Here is a 12500-nt window from a genome sequence, read left to right as displayed (position 1 = left end):
TACATACATGTCATGCCCACTATGAGTTTACTTTATTAATTGTTTTAACACACAGATGGCTACACTTGTACTAAGTCACCAATGAGCCAATTAGGAGTACTGCCTGTTTTACTTGTTTACCCTTTTCATTGATTTAAAAAAGTATTTTACATTATCTTGTTTTGCTGTCTATAACATTATAGTAATTACAATGTCTATAATAAAAATTACAAAATTGATTCATGAAAAGGTGAAATCAGGTAAGGTCACAAGGTCTACTAATTGACTCCTTTGTGGCTAAACTCTAGCAGAGCCATCTATGTGTGGAGACATTTCACCAACATTAATAAGCTTAGAAAAAAAAACTTATTTCCCCAAAACTCCTGGAATGGGAAATCGGGTGAGCTCATTTCTTCCACATGTGCTCAACTTGCTGATTGAGCACATGTGGAACCATCTATGTGTAAACAAAACTCAGAAAACAAAACTACAGTGGACAGTACATATACCCAGTGCCAGTGGGTTAATCTGCATAGAATTTTATTGTTAATCGAAAACGTGGTTTAGTCTGTACATTAGGTATTGATATAAGAAAAATCACCGGGAAAATTTGTTTAGCTGGTTAAAGTAATCATTATTATTTTTTTATTACTTCTTATTTGTTTGATTACATACACCTTTCAGTTGAAAAATACACTAGAGAAAGTGGGTTTATAATAGACCGATCTTTGAAGAAACTGAGAACCAGGGAAAGTGGGTTTGTAATAGACCAATCCTTCAAGGAACTGAGAACCATGGAGAAATTAAATTGCATGAAATGGAGTCTTAATAGGAAACAGGTGGAAACTACTGTAATTGTAGTTCAGTTATTAATTTGTATGCTTATTTGTTAATTTGTAGTAGGTTGGCATGTTATTCTGAAGTGTCCTGTTGTAAATAATATTACTTTTTATTCATTTTTATATTGGTCAAGGGCTTAGAATGGAAAAAAATATTGCTGCTTCCAGAAAATGTGGATGATATTCAGCCACTCTTTCTTCCGATTCATGTAATAGATAGGATGTGTATTTGTATTTCTGTAAGAGATACCTATCTTTGAATTACAAGCATTCCAGAATTCACAAAATAGTAAAAACCTCACTAGGTATCACTAGGTATCAACATGAAAAGAGAAAATGGACTAAGCAATGGAAAAAATCCACAGCTCTAACTACATTTTCCCACCACAGGCTTGTGCTGAGGATCCGCTGTGATGCTGAAGACTCCCAGTGCCCCCTTGGCATAAAGTTTGGGGTTTTGCCTGAGGATGCTGGGGCTCTCCTAGCCACTGCCCGGGAACTTGATCTCAACATTGTTGGTGTCTCTTTCCATGTCGGGTCAGGCTGCCGTGAGCCCTCGGTGTTCCAGCGGGCAATTACCGCAGCAAGGCAGGTCAGTTAATGGGAGGCTTCCTTTACCAGTTAATGCTATTGTTAGCAATGATAATGATGATAATAATGATGAAAGTAATTTAATTATTATTAATAGTATTGTTGTTATCATTATTATTATTAAATCATTGATTATTAACATGGTCTGGATGGGTGTCAAGTTGGGGCATAGCTAGACTTTTGGGATCCCAGGGGGTAAGGTCCCTTGAAAGCTCTCCCTGTATTTTTAGTTGAAAAGAATGTACATGTCTGTCTAAAGATTATTCAGTCATTCATCACGCATTTTAGTTGCAAAATCATTTGTTAATGCTTCTAAAACAATATATGATTTATTTACTGAACTAAATTCCCACTATGATGATGAGGATAATGATGTTGAACATTATCATTATCCTTTTATTGTTATTATGATTTTCAAGTGTTCATTCTGCCACCATTAGCATTATATTTTCTGCTATTATTATGATTATCATATTTTTTTTTCTTTTGCACAGTCTCTAATTGTTCTTGTATAACTACCAGATCTTTGACGAAGCAGAAGAGTTGGGTTTTAAGCTGAACTTGCTGGATATTGGTGGTGGTTTCCCTGGCACGCGCAACAGCACCTTGGACGAGATAGCTGAGTATGTCAACAACTCCCTAGATGAGCACTTCCCTGAGGGCTGTGGTGTCAAGGTAGGTGGGGGATGCTCTCCTCTTTTTTGCTTTGGTCGTGGGATGGAAATCATCGTCCTTTTTCTTTTTTCTTGCGGTAAAGTCTTGGTGAATTTCATTAACTTCATGATATTGAAATACTTGGTGGTTAATTTGATATTGAGTCATCATCTCAAAACTTAGAGGTTAAAGTCATACTTGAAATAAGAGCTCTTAGTGTAGGTTTCTTTGTTTAGAAACATACTGAGGAGCAGTAACTGCATAAAATGGTATATACAAGTTATGCTGAAAGTTGCAAAATGTCACACATCTGTTGCAAAATTTCAGGTGATCGCTGAGCCAGGCCGTTACGTTGTGGCTTCGGCCTTCACCCTGGCCACCTACGTAATGGCCAAGCGGGAGGTGTGTGATGACAACGGCACGCTCCTTTCCACCATGTACTACATCAATGACGGTGTCTATGGCTCCTTCAACTGCACCTTGTATGACCACCAGGAAGTGTACCCCATGATGCTTGAGGTGAGCTGTTGGATCCAGAGAGTGTTGCAAATATATTGTGTAACTCTTAAATGGTTTTGTTGTATATGTGGGAAGGGTTTTATTTGGGCCGTGAAGAATAGTACTTTATTTTTGTGAAATGGTTGTGGTATTTATGTGTGAGTGTGTGCATGTGTATGAGTTTGTGCAAATGCATCTGGGTATAAGAAATCTTACCAGGGAAATTAAACTTATATTGGTTCTGGACAATAGCCATTTATATATATTCTTTGTACTAAATATTGAACTTGGTTAATTATATTTGCTGTGTATTGAACTTTTTTTTATTGCCATCTCATTACTGAAATGAATATTATTAATTTCAATGTCACCTCATTCATGGGGAGTGTATTTCTTTTAGCTTTTTTATCATTAAATTTTATTCTGATATAAAGGTGAAACCATGCTGTCACTCCTTTTGAAATAATCTTGTTCTGAGAATATTTTTTTTATTTATCTTTTTTTTTTCTCTTCTCTTCTCACTTCTCTTCTCTTCTCTTCTCTTCTCCCCCCTCCCCCCCCCTCTCTCTCTCTCTCTCTCTCTCTCTCTCTCTCTCTCTCTCTCTCTCTCTCTCTCTCTCTCTCTCTCTCTCTCTCTCTCTCTCTCTCTCTCTCTCTCTCTCTGAGATTCCCTCTTCCTTTATGTTCAATTTCCACTTCTACTTTTCCTTCCTATTTCTTCTGTTCTTCATCCTTCCCTTTTTCTTCCATCTATTGCCTCCTTATTATATTTCTCTAGATCCAAATTACCGAGCACAACCTCTCTTCCTCCACAGGACAAAGGCCCCGAGGAGTCTTACACCCCTTGCTCGATCTGGGGCCCCACCTGCGATGGCCTGGACCAGGTGGTCTCCGAAGCCAAGCTGCCGCAGCTGGCTTGTGGAGACTGGCTGGTCTGGCCGGAGATGGGGGCCTACACCCTGGCCGCTGCTGGGGGCTTCAATGGCTTCCCACTCCCCAGTGTCCACGTGGTTGTCCCGCATCACACATGGTAAGAGCCAACTAGCCAAAAGTGGCCCTGGGCTGTTGCTATTTATCTAGCTGTTAGGGGCCTTTCTCTTTTAATGTGCAAGTTGGTCTGATATGGAAAAGTTTCTCTCTTTTGTATCTTTACACAGATTTATTAGAACCCGTTAAAGGAAATGGCCACAGTTTTAAGGGGAATGATTACAGCAGGTTTAACTCTGCTTCAGATGATTAGGCCAAGTGAAATTTCAGTCATTTGCCGTGTGGAGAGGAGTCTAGTGACTCAGAACATCATAAGCTGGTGATTCCCTCACTGCTAGCCTGTTTTACTACATGTTTACAAGAGCATAGTTGTTGATTTTGGGTTAGGATTGACTGGGAGGAACAAACATTGTTATTGTTTTAGATATTTGCATAGGTGGAATTTTAAATTATGTAACCATTTTTGGGTCCTTGTATTTGTTGTTGAGATTAAGCTAAAGTGGGGTCCTTTTTGTATATCACTGAATAAACCTCATACCAATTAACCCAATGGCGACGGGTCACGGCTATCGCCGTCATAACAATACGCCCGATGTCAGGCGTGCGGCTGTCCGCAGCGGCGCCGCGCCAAAACGCCCCGAGGCAATGATTCGGCTTGATGTACCGAATTCACGCGCTCAGAGTCGGCGCGCTGCCGCCGTTGGCCAGAGCGTAGAGTTTTTTTTAATTTTCTATACCCGGCGCCATTGGGTTAAAAGGTGAAAAACATCCTGTCTTATTCTCTTTATCATCATGACAGGCTCTACCTGGAGGAGTTCATGGGCTCAGTTGTCAACTTCAAGCAGATTGACGGGGCCTGCGTCATGATGGGCAGCGCTGAGAATGACCAGCAGTCGCAGCAGCGCGAGGAGGGTGGCTCCGGCTCCTCCTCCCTGGCGACCCGCTGGCCATGCTCTGTCACCACTCATGACTCTGGCAACCTGGATGAGCAGCTGGCACACCTCACTGTCATCGATGTGGGGGAAATGTAAAAGGAAAGCAAACATCCAGATTCCATGACCTTCCCTATGAATGAAGAAGTATGCATTGAAGTTAAGAAAAAAAAAGTAAATACAAACCAATCAAGACCAGTAACTGATTAAATGTTTGTTGTAATGCTGTTGGTATGTTGAATTTCTCTTTTCTTTTTTTCTTATCTTGAGAGTTGATTTAACAGAACGTTTTTATCAGACAATCCATGTAAATTGGAAAGAAACCACCGACCGTAGAAAGGAACTGATAACTTTTTCATGTTAGAAGCCATGGGGTACTGAACATGTGCCAAGATGTTTTGGTTGTTTCGGGAATAGCCTTTTTGTTCCGAGGTTGAAGAAACAATGTCAAACTTGTTCTTTTTCCCTCTCTTCTTTTAGGGGTCTCTGTGTTATGTTAAGTGGTTGTGATCCCTGTAGCAATCAAGTGGCCATATCCTCATGGTTTTTGCTAGTAATCAGACACTTAGGTGAAGTAAGACCTGACTATGCTCACCAAGATGTCAACCGAATAGAAGTGACTGTACTGCTAAATCTGTCAGTGTTACTCAGTCGTCTTTATCAGTCGGTGTTACTGTTTACATTTTACATGCTCGATTTAGTTGGCAATCACTAGAACAAACTTGTATGAACTAGTAGAAAGCCCATCTCAAGCCCAAGTTTAGTTTAAAAGATCAAGATAGAAAAGAAAGCCCTTATTATCAGTCTCGGTCCTCTTCGTTCTTTCTGTTCTGCCAGGCAGCTTGAGAAGTGTTGATCAGCACTTGCAGATTCATTGTTACAGTTATTCTATTTTTCGTTATCATTCTTGTCCTTCTCTCTGTTTCTTGGGTAGTGATTCCTCTTCTGCTTACTTCAAGTTTATAGTAGATGATCAAGGAAGTTAATACTGCATATATGTATGTTGTTTTCAGGGGATAGTTATTACCAGTATTATCATGGGTTCTTTGCCAAGCTTTTGCCAGTTCTGAAGATCAATCATTCAGTTGGTTAGAACAGCTGAGGTTCCATTGCTCTCTTGTTATTAATAGCTCCATTTGGCTCCTATTTCTGGCATTTTGACATTCCAAGTTCTCTGGTGGGACTTGTAACCCTATGGCAATGTGTATCACAGCCAAGCTTACGGCACTGTTCTGCAGTGCAAAATCATATGAATTGGCGAAATAAATATAATAAATTTACTGGATATTTTATTTCTCATTTTTATTCCTTCTCCAGGATGTCTGGATGTGTGCAAACAGGGAAAAGGAGTAGAAATTACAGCTTTCTGATATTTTTGTAAGTGGCATTGCTGTGACTGGATGTATAAATTCATTTTATGAAGGTTTTTCTGATGTGCAACTTTGATGAAAGTTGTAGTAAAATAGAGCAGAGAATGTTCAAACATTCATCCTCATTCTCACTCTCACTAGTTCACTCTCTCTTTCTCATTCACTCTCAATCACACACACACACACACACACACACACACACACACACACACACACACACACACACACACACACACACACACACACACACACACACACACACACTCTCACACACACACACACACTCACACACACACACACACACTCGCTCGCTCACTCACTCACTCACTCACTCACTCACTCACTCACTCACTCACTCACTCACTCACTCACTCACTCACTCACTCACTCACTCACTCACTCACTCACTCACTCACTCACTCACTCTCACTCTCTCACTCTCTCTCTCTCTCTCTCTCTCTCTATCTCTATCTCTCTCTCTCTCTCTCTCTCTCTATCTCTCTTTCACTCTCTCTCTCTTTCACTCTCTCTCTCTTTCACTCTCTCTCTCTTTCACTCTCTCTCTCTCTTTCACTCTCTCTCTCTCTCTCTCTCTCTTTCTTTCACTCTCACTCTCACTCTCTCTCTGTCTCTGTCTCTGTCTCTGTCTCTGTCTCTGTCTCTGTCTCAGTCTCAGTCTCAGTCTCAGTCTCAGTCTCAGTCTCAGTCTCAGTCTCAGTCTCAGTCTCAGTCTCAGTCTCAGTCTCAGTCTCAGTCTCTGTCTCTGTCTCTGTCTCTGTCTCTGTCTCTGTCTCATTCTTTCTCTTTCTCTTTCTCTTCCTCTCTCTATTTCTCTATCTCTCTCTCTTTCTCTTTCTCTCTCTCTCTCTCTCTCTCTCTCTCTCTCTCTCTCTCTCTCTCTCCTCTCTCTCTCTCTCTCTCTCTCTCTCTCTCTCTCTCTCTCTCTCTCTCTCTCCTGCCCAACCTCACTCCCCCCTCAATACTTGCACCGGAACTGTCTTCATCTCCACGTTAAACTGCCCTGTCTACGACAAGGATTGGTCTGATTGTGGAGAAGACTTACTCGCCTGCCTCATGGACGATGGTGCAGTATCAGTTTAATGCTACACCATTCCCCCATTCCCCCAAGGGGCCGACGTAAGACCCCCACCAATATTGCCAAGGTTGCTTTCCGTAGACAGGACCTCCCCTTTAATGTTTACAAAGGACTCTATTTCCCTATTCGACCATATCACCCCCCCCCCCCCCCCCGTCAGTATCAGAATTGATGGCGTCTAGGCCACTGCCCACCTGGTCATGATCGGTCAAACTGCTCTTCAGTGCCAATTGTGGTGGCTCCGATAATGCATTTTATAGGGGCTGCCCTGCATGGAAGTTTGAGTCTGAAATGGCAACTCTCAGATTCAGCCTTGCTCTCACTCTACGCGAGACCAGATGGCAAGTACGGCGACGAGGCTGTTTTCTTCCCTCCTACTCCAATCATGTTAGCTCTGCCCCCCCCCCCCCTTCCTCCCAAGATGTTTCTACACCCCCCCCCCCCCCCCCATACCTATTCCTCCTCCATCTTACATTCCTACTTTTACTGCATTTATCTGCTCGTGCCCTAAATCGACACAAAAAAACCCTCGCCCACCCTCCAATCTCGCTACTCCCACTCCTACACTCACCGTGACTGCCGATATCCATCCTCCTACTCAAGTTCCCCCTACACCCCTTCCTCCTACTCCCTCCTTACACATCCTCCTATGCCAATTCCCAATTACCATTTTGTCTCTTCCTCTCACTCCCTTTTTGTCTATACTTCTCCATCAGAAAACACCTTATGTCATATCTCCCTTTCAAACCACTGTCCCTTGCCCAGTTATTCGCATATTTCTTCGCTGCTGGATGTAAGTTATTTCAGTCTACTTCTCCCGTCCCACTTTGACATGCGCACTCAATCGTTTTCATGCCTTGACCTCTCTCTCTGCTCCCCTTCTCTCAATTTAGACTTCCATCAGTTCTAGACTCATCATTTTCCCTATAGTGACCACTTCCAGTCCTCCTTTCCCGTACTTCATATGTCCCACTTCCTAACCCCCCACGATGGTGCGTTGATAGAGCTAACTGGTATACTTTTATTTCACACTTATTCCTCCCTCTCCATCCCCCCTCTCGTCCATTTCAGATACGATACAATGTTTCACAGTAACAGTCCCCCCCAATCCCTTGCCCATTGTTGTCGTGGGGGGGCTTAGGAGGCGGAGACTGAGACTCAATGCTGGGGAACTCCTCAACCTTGGGACTCAGCCTTCGACTCAACAAATTTTGCATGGTCTTTTTTTTCCCCTTCTTTTTCGTTTCTGTCCCTTCACCAACCCCTTCTTCTATCCACTTCCTAAGGTGTGAGAGCCGTGCTGAAAGGATGAAAGGCTGACTTTGTGCCAGTCCTGAACGGCCTGAGGGAGCCATGGGCACGGTATTCCCCTGCTTTAGTTGTCTAGCCCTTACCCCTCGAGGGACCCTGAGGAGTGGACCGTTTCTCTCCCCAACATACTCCAGGCTTACCATAGTCAACAATGAAGATTTTATACCATTATTAGATAGCACATTTATTTTGCTTTTAACCATTAACCATACCATTATTAAAGGCAATGAGGCTTGCCTCTTCATTAAATAGCTCCACCAATTCAAACTCGCCCGATTCCCTAACCCCAGGATCTCCTTTGACCACGGCTCTGAACACTACAACTAATACCCCCTCCTCAATGCCTACTAGTACAGTATCCACCCTAATCAACACCACAGGAGACATTTCTACTCTCCTAACATGCTCAACTTCAACAACTATACCCCCACAACCTTCTTCATCAACTACCCCATCCTCCCTTATTACTACCTTACAACATTATTGTCCACCTCCCCATAACACTACTCCCTCTTCCACATGCCCCAACTACCCCATCCTCCCTTATTACTACCTTACAACCTTATTGTCCACCTCCTACTACTACTCCCATCTCTACAAAATTCTTAAATACTCTATTTAGCCCAGCCAAATGGGACCGATTTTTCGTGATCCCTCCCACAGCTTCTCACACTTTCTGCTTTGACAACCTGTTTTCATTCCTCAAATGCATATACATCCTTCACTTGCTCTAACCCCTATACATTACCTTACCCGACCTTAACCCATTTACTCGTCAATTCCTTTGCCCAGCTTTGACAACTAATCACTAACTCAACCAACCTTCACTACCATTTACGATAGTGCTACATGACCTTAGATGTCTAGCACATTTATTTGCTTTTAACCATTAACCATTAACCATCACAGTAACAGTCCTACGAGCTGCCAATACAGCCATTCCCCGAACCTCAAGACCTTATACTTCCAAGTGTGTTCCTTGGTTGAATTCTGATTGCACCTAAGTGCTTTGCTTAAAACACGCAGCCTGGAACAGTTACCCTTGCAAAAGAGGCACCCCGAATCAGCTATCACTATCAGCCCTCACCCCTTAAAAAAAACATCAGCCTGTCTTCGTCGTAAAATCCGGAACAGCTAACAACAAGCTGATGAAATTGTTTCCTCGATTACATCTACATCTGTTTCAGCTGTCTGGCGCCGGATCCATGAACTGTCGGGCCAACATCCCCCCCCCCCCCCCCCCATCCAGCCCCCGTCCCCAAGATGCTCTCATTTCTGACCCTCTCCAAGTCGCTAATGAACTGGGTGACTATTTCAGCCAGGTCAATAGTGGCTCTCGCCTGTCTCCACATTGCTCTTCCATTAAGATCACCAGAGAACGCACTCTCATCACCTCCCTGTCCTCTGCTAAGTCTTAAAATGCTCCTTTCTCTTCCTCTGCTCTCCACGCTGCCGCTACACCACGAAGGTCCTGACGGTATTCACTACCGTATGCTCCGACACCGTCCATCTTCCTCGCTATCCTTCCTGTTGACTATTTTCAACCATATTTGGACGACAGGAAATTTTCTTCTTCACTGGCGAGAATTTCTTTGACCCAGAAAAAGCACATGATACCACATGCCGCGTTCTGATCCGCCCCTATGTTCCCTATGGAATCAGCCTCTTTCAGTTCCGCACATTCTGTTGCCCTGCCCACGCTTTGCTGCAGCTCGTACCTTTGCTTTTCCCCACCCATCCTCCCTTCTCCGACCCCCAATCTATCAGACATCTTTAGGGAATCCCCCGCTTTCTGTCTTGACAACCTGTTCTCCTTCCTCGGACGCGTGCATATCCTTCACTTGATCTAATCCCCCTCGCTTAATCCTGCCTCAACCCATTCACTCGTCTCCACCTTTGCCCATCTTAACCCTCTCCAGCACCATGCTACTGCTGCACGACTGGCGACGTATGGCACCTAATAATTACCCCCCCCCCCCCAACCCTTTCCAATACTGTACCTTCCTATAGTGCTACATAACCTTTGGTGTTTAGCACATTTATTGTTTACCATTATCCATTAACCCCTCTCTAAATCTCGATCTCGGTCTGATTTCTCTCTCTCTCTCTCTCTCTCTCTCTCTCTCTCTCTCTCTCTCTCTCTCTCTCTCTCTCTCTCTCTCTCTCTCTCTCTCTCTCTCTCTCTCTCTCTCTCTCTCTCTCTCTCTCTCTCTCTCTCTCTCTCTCTCTATCTCTATCTCTCTCTTTCGCTCTCTCTCTCTCTCTCTCTCTCTCTCTCTCTCTCTCTCTCTCTCTCTCTCTCTCTCTCTCTCTCTCTCTCTCTCTCTCTCTCCCACCAAATCGCCAGCGGGAAGACACGACACACCACCACGTGCCTGGAGTACCTGCCCCCCCTACTACCCCTCCTGCTCCACAAACACCACAGCTCATCATCAACAACTACGCGGAACGAGCGGAAATAAACAAACAAACAAACAAACGAGCAGCCGCAGCCCCACCAAGATGAGGAAGGTTTCGTTCAAGTCAACTCCAGAAAACAAAAAAGAAAAACAAGGGAGGAACGCCACTCGCCAAAACCCTTGCAAGGTGCCGACCGTCCTCAGGTAGTGTACCTTTACATCACGAGTTGCCACCCAGATACAGATGAAGACGATATTGAAGACTTCTTGGAAAATAATTTCAATCAAATTGCCAATGTCAAAGCCTTTAAAACAAAAATGACACATGATTACTACTCTAGCTTCACAGTCACCATAAGGGGCAAAGATATAAAACCAGATATTTTCTTAGAGTCCGACATCTTTCCCAACAACGTAAAAGTATTCCTAAATAGAAACAAGTACAAAGGCGAGCAGAATGTTTGACGTCGCAAATCCGGCGGTCAAACCACTTAACACCATCACTATAGAACACATCAATGCACAGTCCCTCCTCGGTCATTTCGAAGAAATCAAATTGATAATTAAGGAGAGAAACATTGATATTTTGTGTATCAGTGAAACCTGGCTTCACCAAGAAATATCGAGCAGTTTCATCAGCATCCCAAACTTTCACGTCTACAGATGTGACGCAGGACGTGGAGGTGGAGTCTGCATATATGTAAGCGATACCCTTAAATCAAATAAGATATCCTCTGCAACTGTAAATCATACAGCAGTAGAGGACATCTGGGTAACCGTACAAAGCAGTATGTATCCTTCCTTCCTCGTCGGCACAATCTACAGACACCCTCATGCCACCACAGAATCATTTGACTACCTAGAAAATATTCTCAGAGAAATGTCAACAAAGAGAAAACCACTTTTCATCTTAGGTGATTTAAATGACGATCTAAGTAAACCAAATGCAAAATTAAATGGGATAATTAACAAAAACAAATTAAAACAACTTATAAAGAAGCCTACAAGGATTACAGAAAACACCTCATCCATATTAGATGTTATAATAACAAACAGACCCGATATTACACTACACGCAGACGCTGTCCCATGCCACATTGCTGATCACGAGCTTTTAACCTTGACCTTGAATATAGTAAAGACAAAGCGAAAACCAGTCAGTAAAACCTCTCGCGACCTAACGCAGTACGATCCTCAATTATTCTGTCAACATATTATAGCCAATGACTCGTCACTGTCAGAGATCTTAACAACTGACGACGTTGACAGACAAGTTAATATTCTTACAAACGTGATAAAGAACGGCCTCGATGCCTGCGCTCCTTTTAAAACAAAAACAGTTAGGCTTCCTCCCGCCCCCTGGATAAATGACAACATTAAGAGGGCCATAAATGAAAGAAATATTACTCACAAAGCTCTCGAGATAAACAGATTTGACTCCACCCTTCAGGCTGAATACAAACAAAAGAAGAAAAATGTGAAAACACTCCTCCACTGGGCGAAAACTAATTATTTTAAAAATAAGTTCAATGAATGCAGAAGCGATTCTGCTGAAACGTGGAAACTAGTAAATACATTAGTGCCTAAGAAGAAACAAAATACAGACACCTCCCCAAATTCCATAAATAATACAGAATACTTTAATAACTTCTTTGCAGAAGTAGGTAGACGCACTTTTGAACAGACAACCGCCCGCACATATCAACACAACATAAACGAAACGAACACTACAACAAACTTCTTCAAACCGCAACCAGTAGAAGTAGAAACAATTATCCTAACAATAAAACACTTTAAAAAGACAAATTCAGTGGGAGCAGATGGAATTGCACATCGTTTCATAA

General features: G+C 42.9%; 1 protein-coding gene across 2 annotated transcripts in view; it reads left to right on the top strand.

Annotated features, from left to right (window-relative positions):
- Positions 1-5760, top strand: part of LOC125044653 (ornithine decarboxylase-like) — a 28801-nt gene extending 23041 nt beyond the window's left edge. For both annotated transcript variants that reach the window (XM_047641434.1, XM_047641436.1), the window contains exons 7-11: positions 1209-1410; positions 1932-2084; positions 2391-2582; positions 3377-3591; positions 4348-5760. In XM_047641434.1, the coding sequence (XP_047497390.1) occupies positions 1209-1410; positions 1932-2084; positions 2391-2582; positions 3377-3591; positions 4348-4579 (994 nt within the window). In that variant the 3' untranslated portion in view covers positions 4580-5760. The remainder of the gene's footprint in view (positions 1-1208; positions 1411-1931; positions 2085-2390; positions 2583-3376; positions 3592-4347) is intronic.
- Positions 5761-12500: the final 6740 nt, after the last annotated feature.

The sequence above is a fragment of the Penaeus chinensis genome, chromosome 36 (assembly GCF_019202785.1).
Source record: "Penaeus chinensis breed Huanghai No. 1 chromosome 36, ASM1920278v2, whole genome shotgun sequence".
NCBI lineage: Eukaryota > Metazoa > Arthropoda > Malacostraca > Decapoda > Penaeidae > Penaeus > Penaeus chinensis.
Note: the sequence above shows the minus strand (reverse complement) of the source record. Positions and strands in the feature narration are given on the sequence as shown.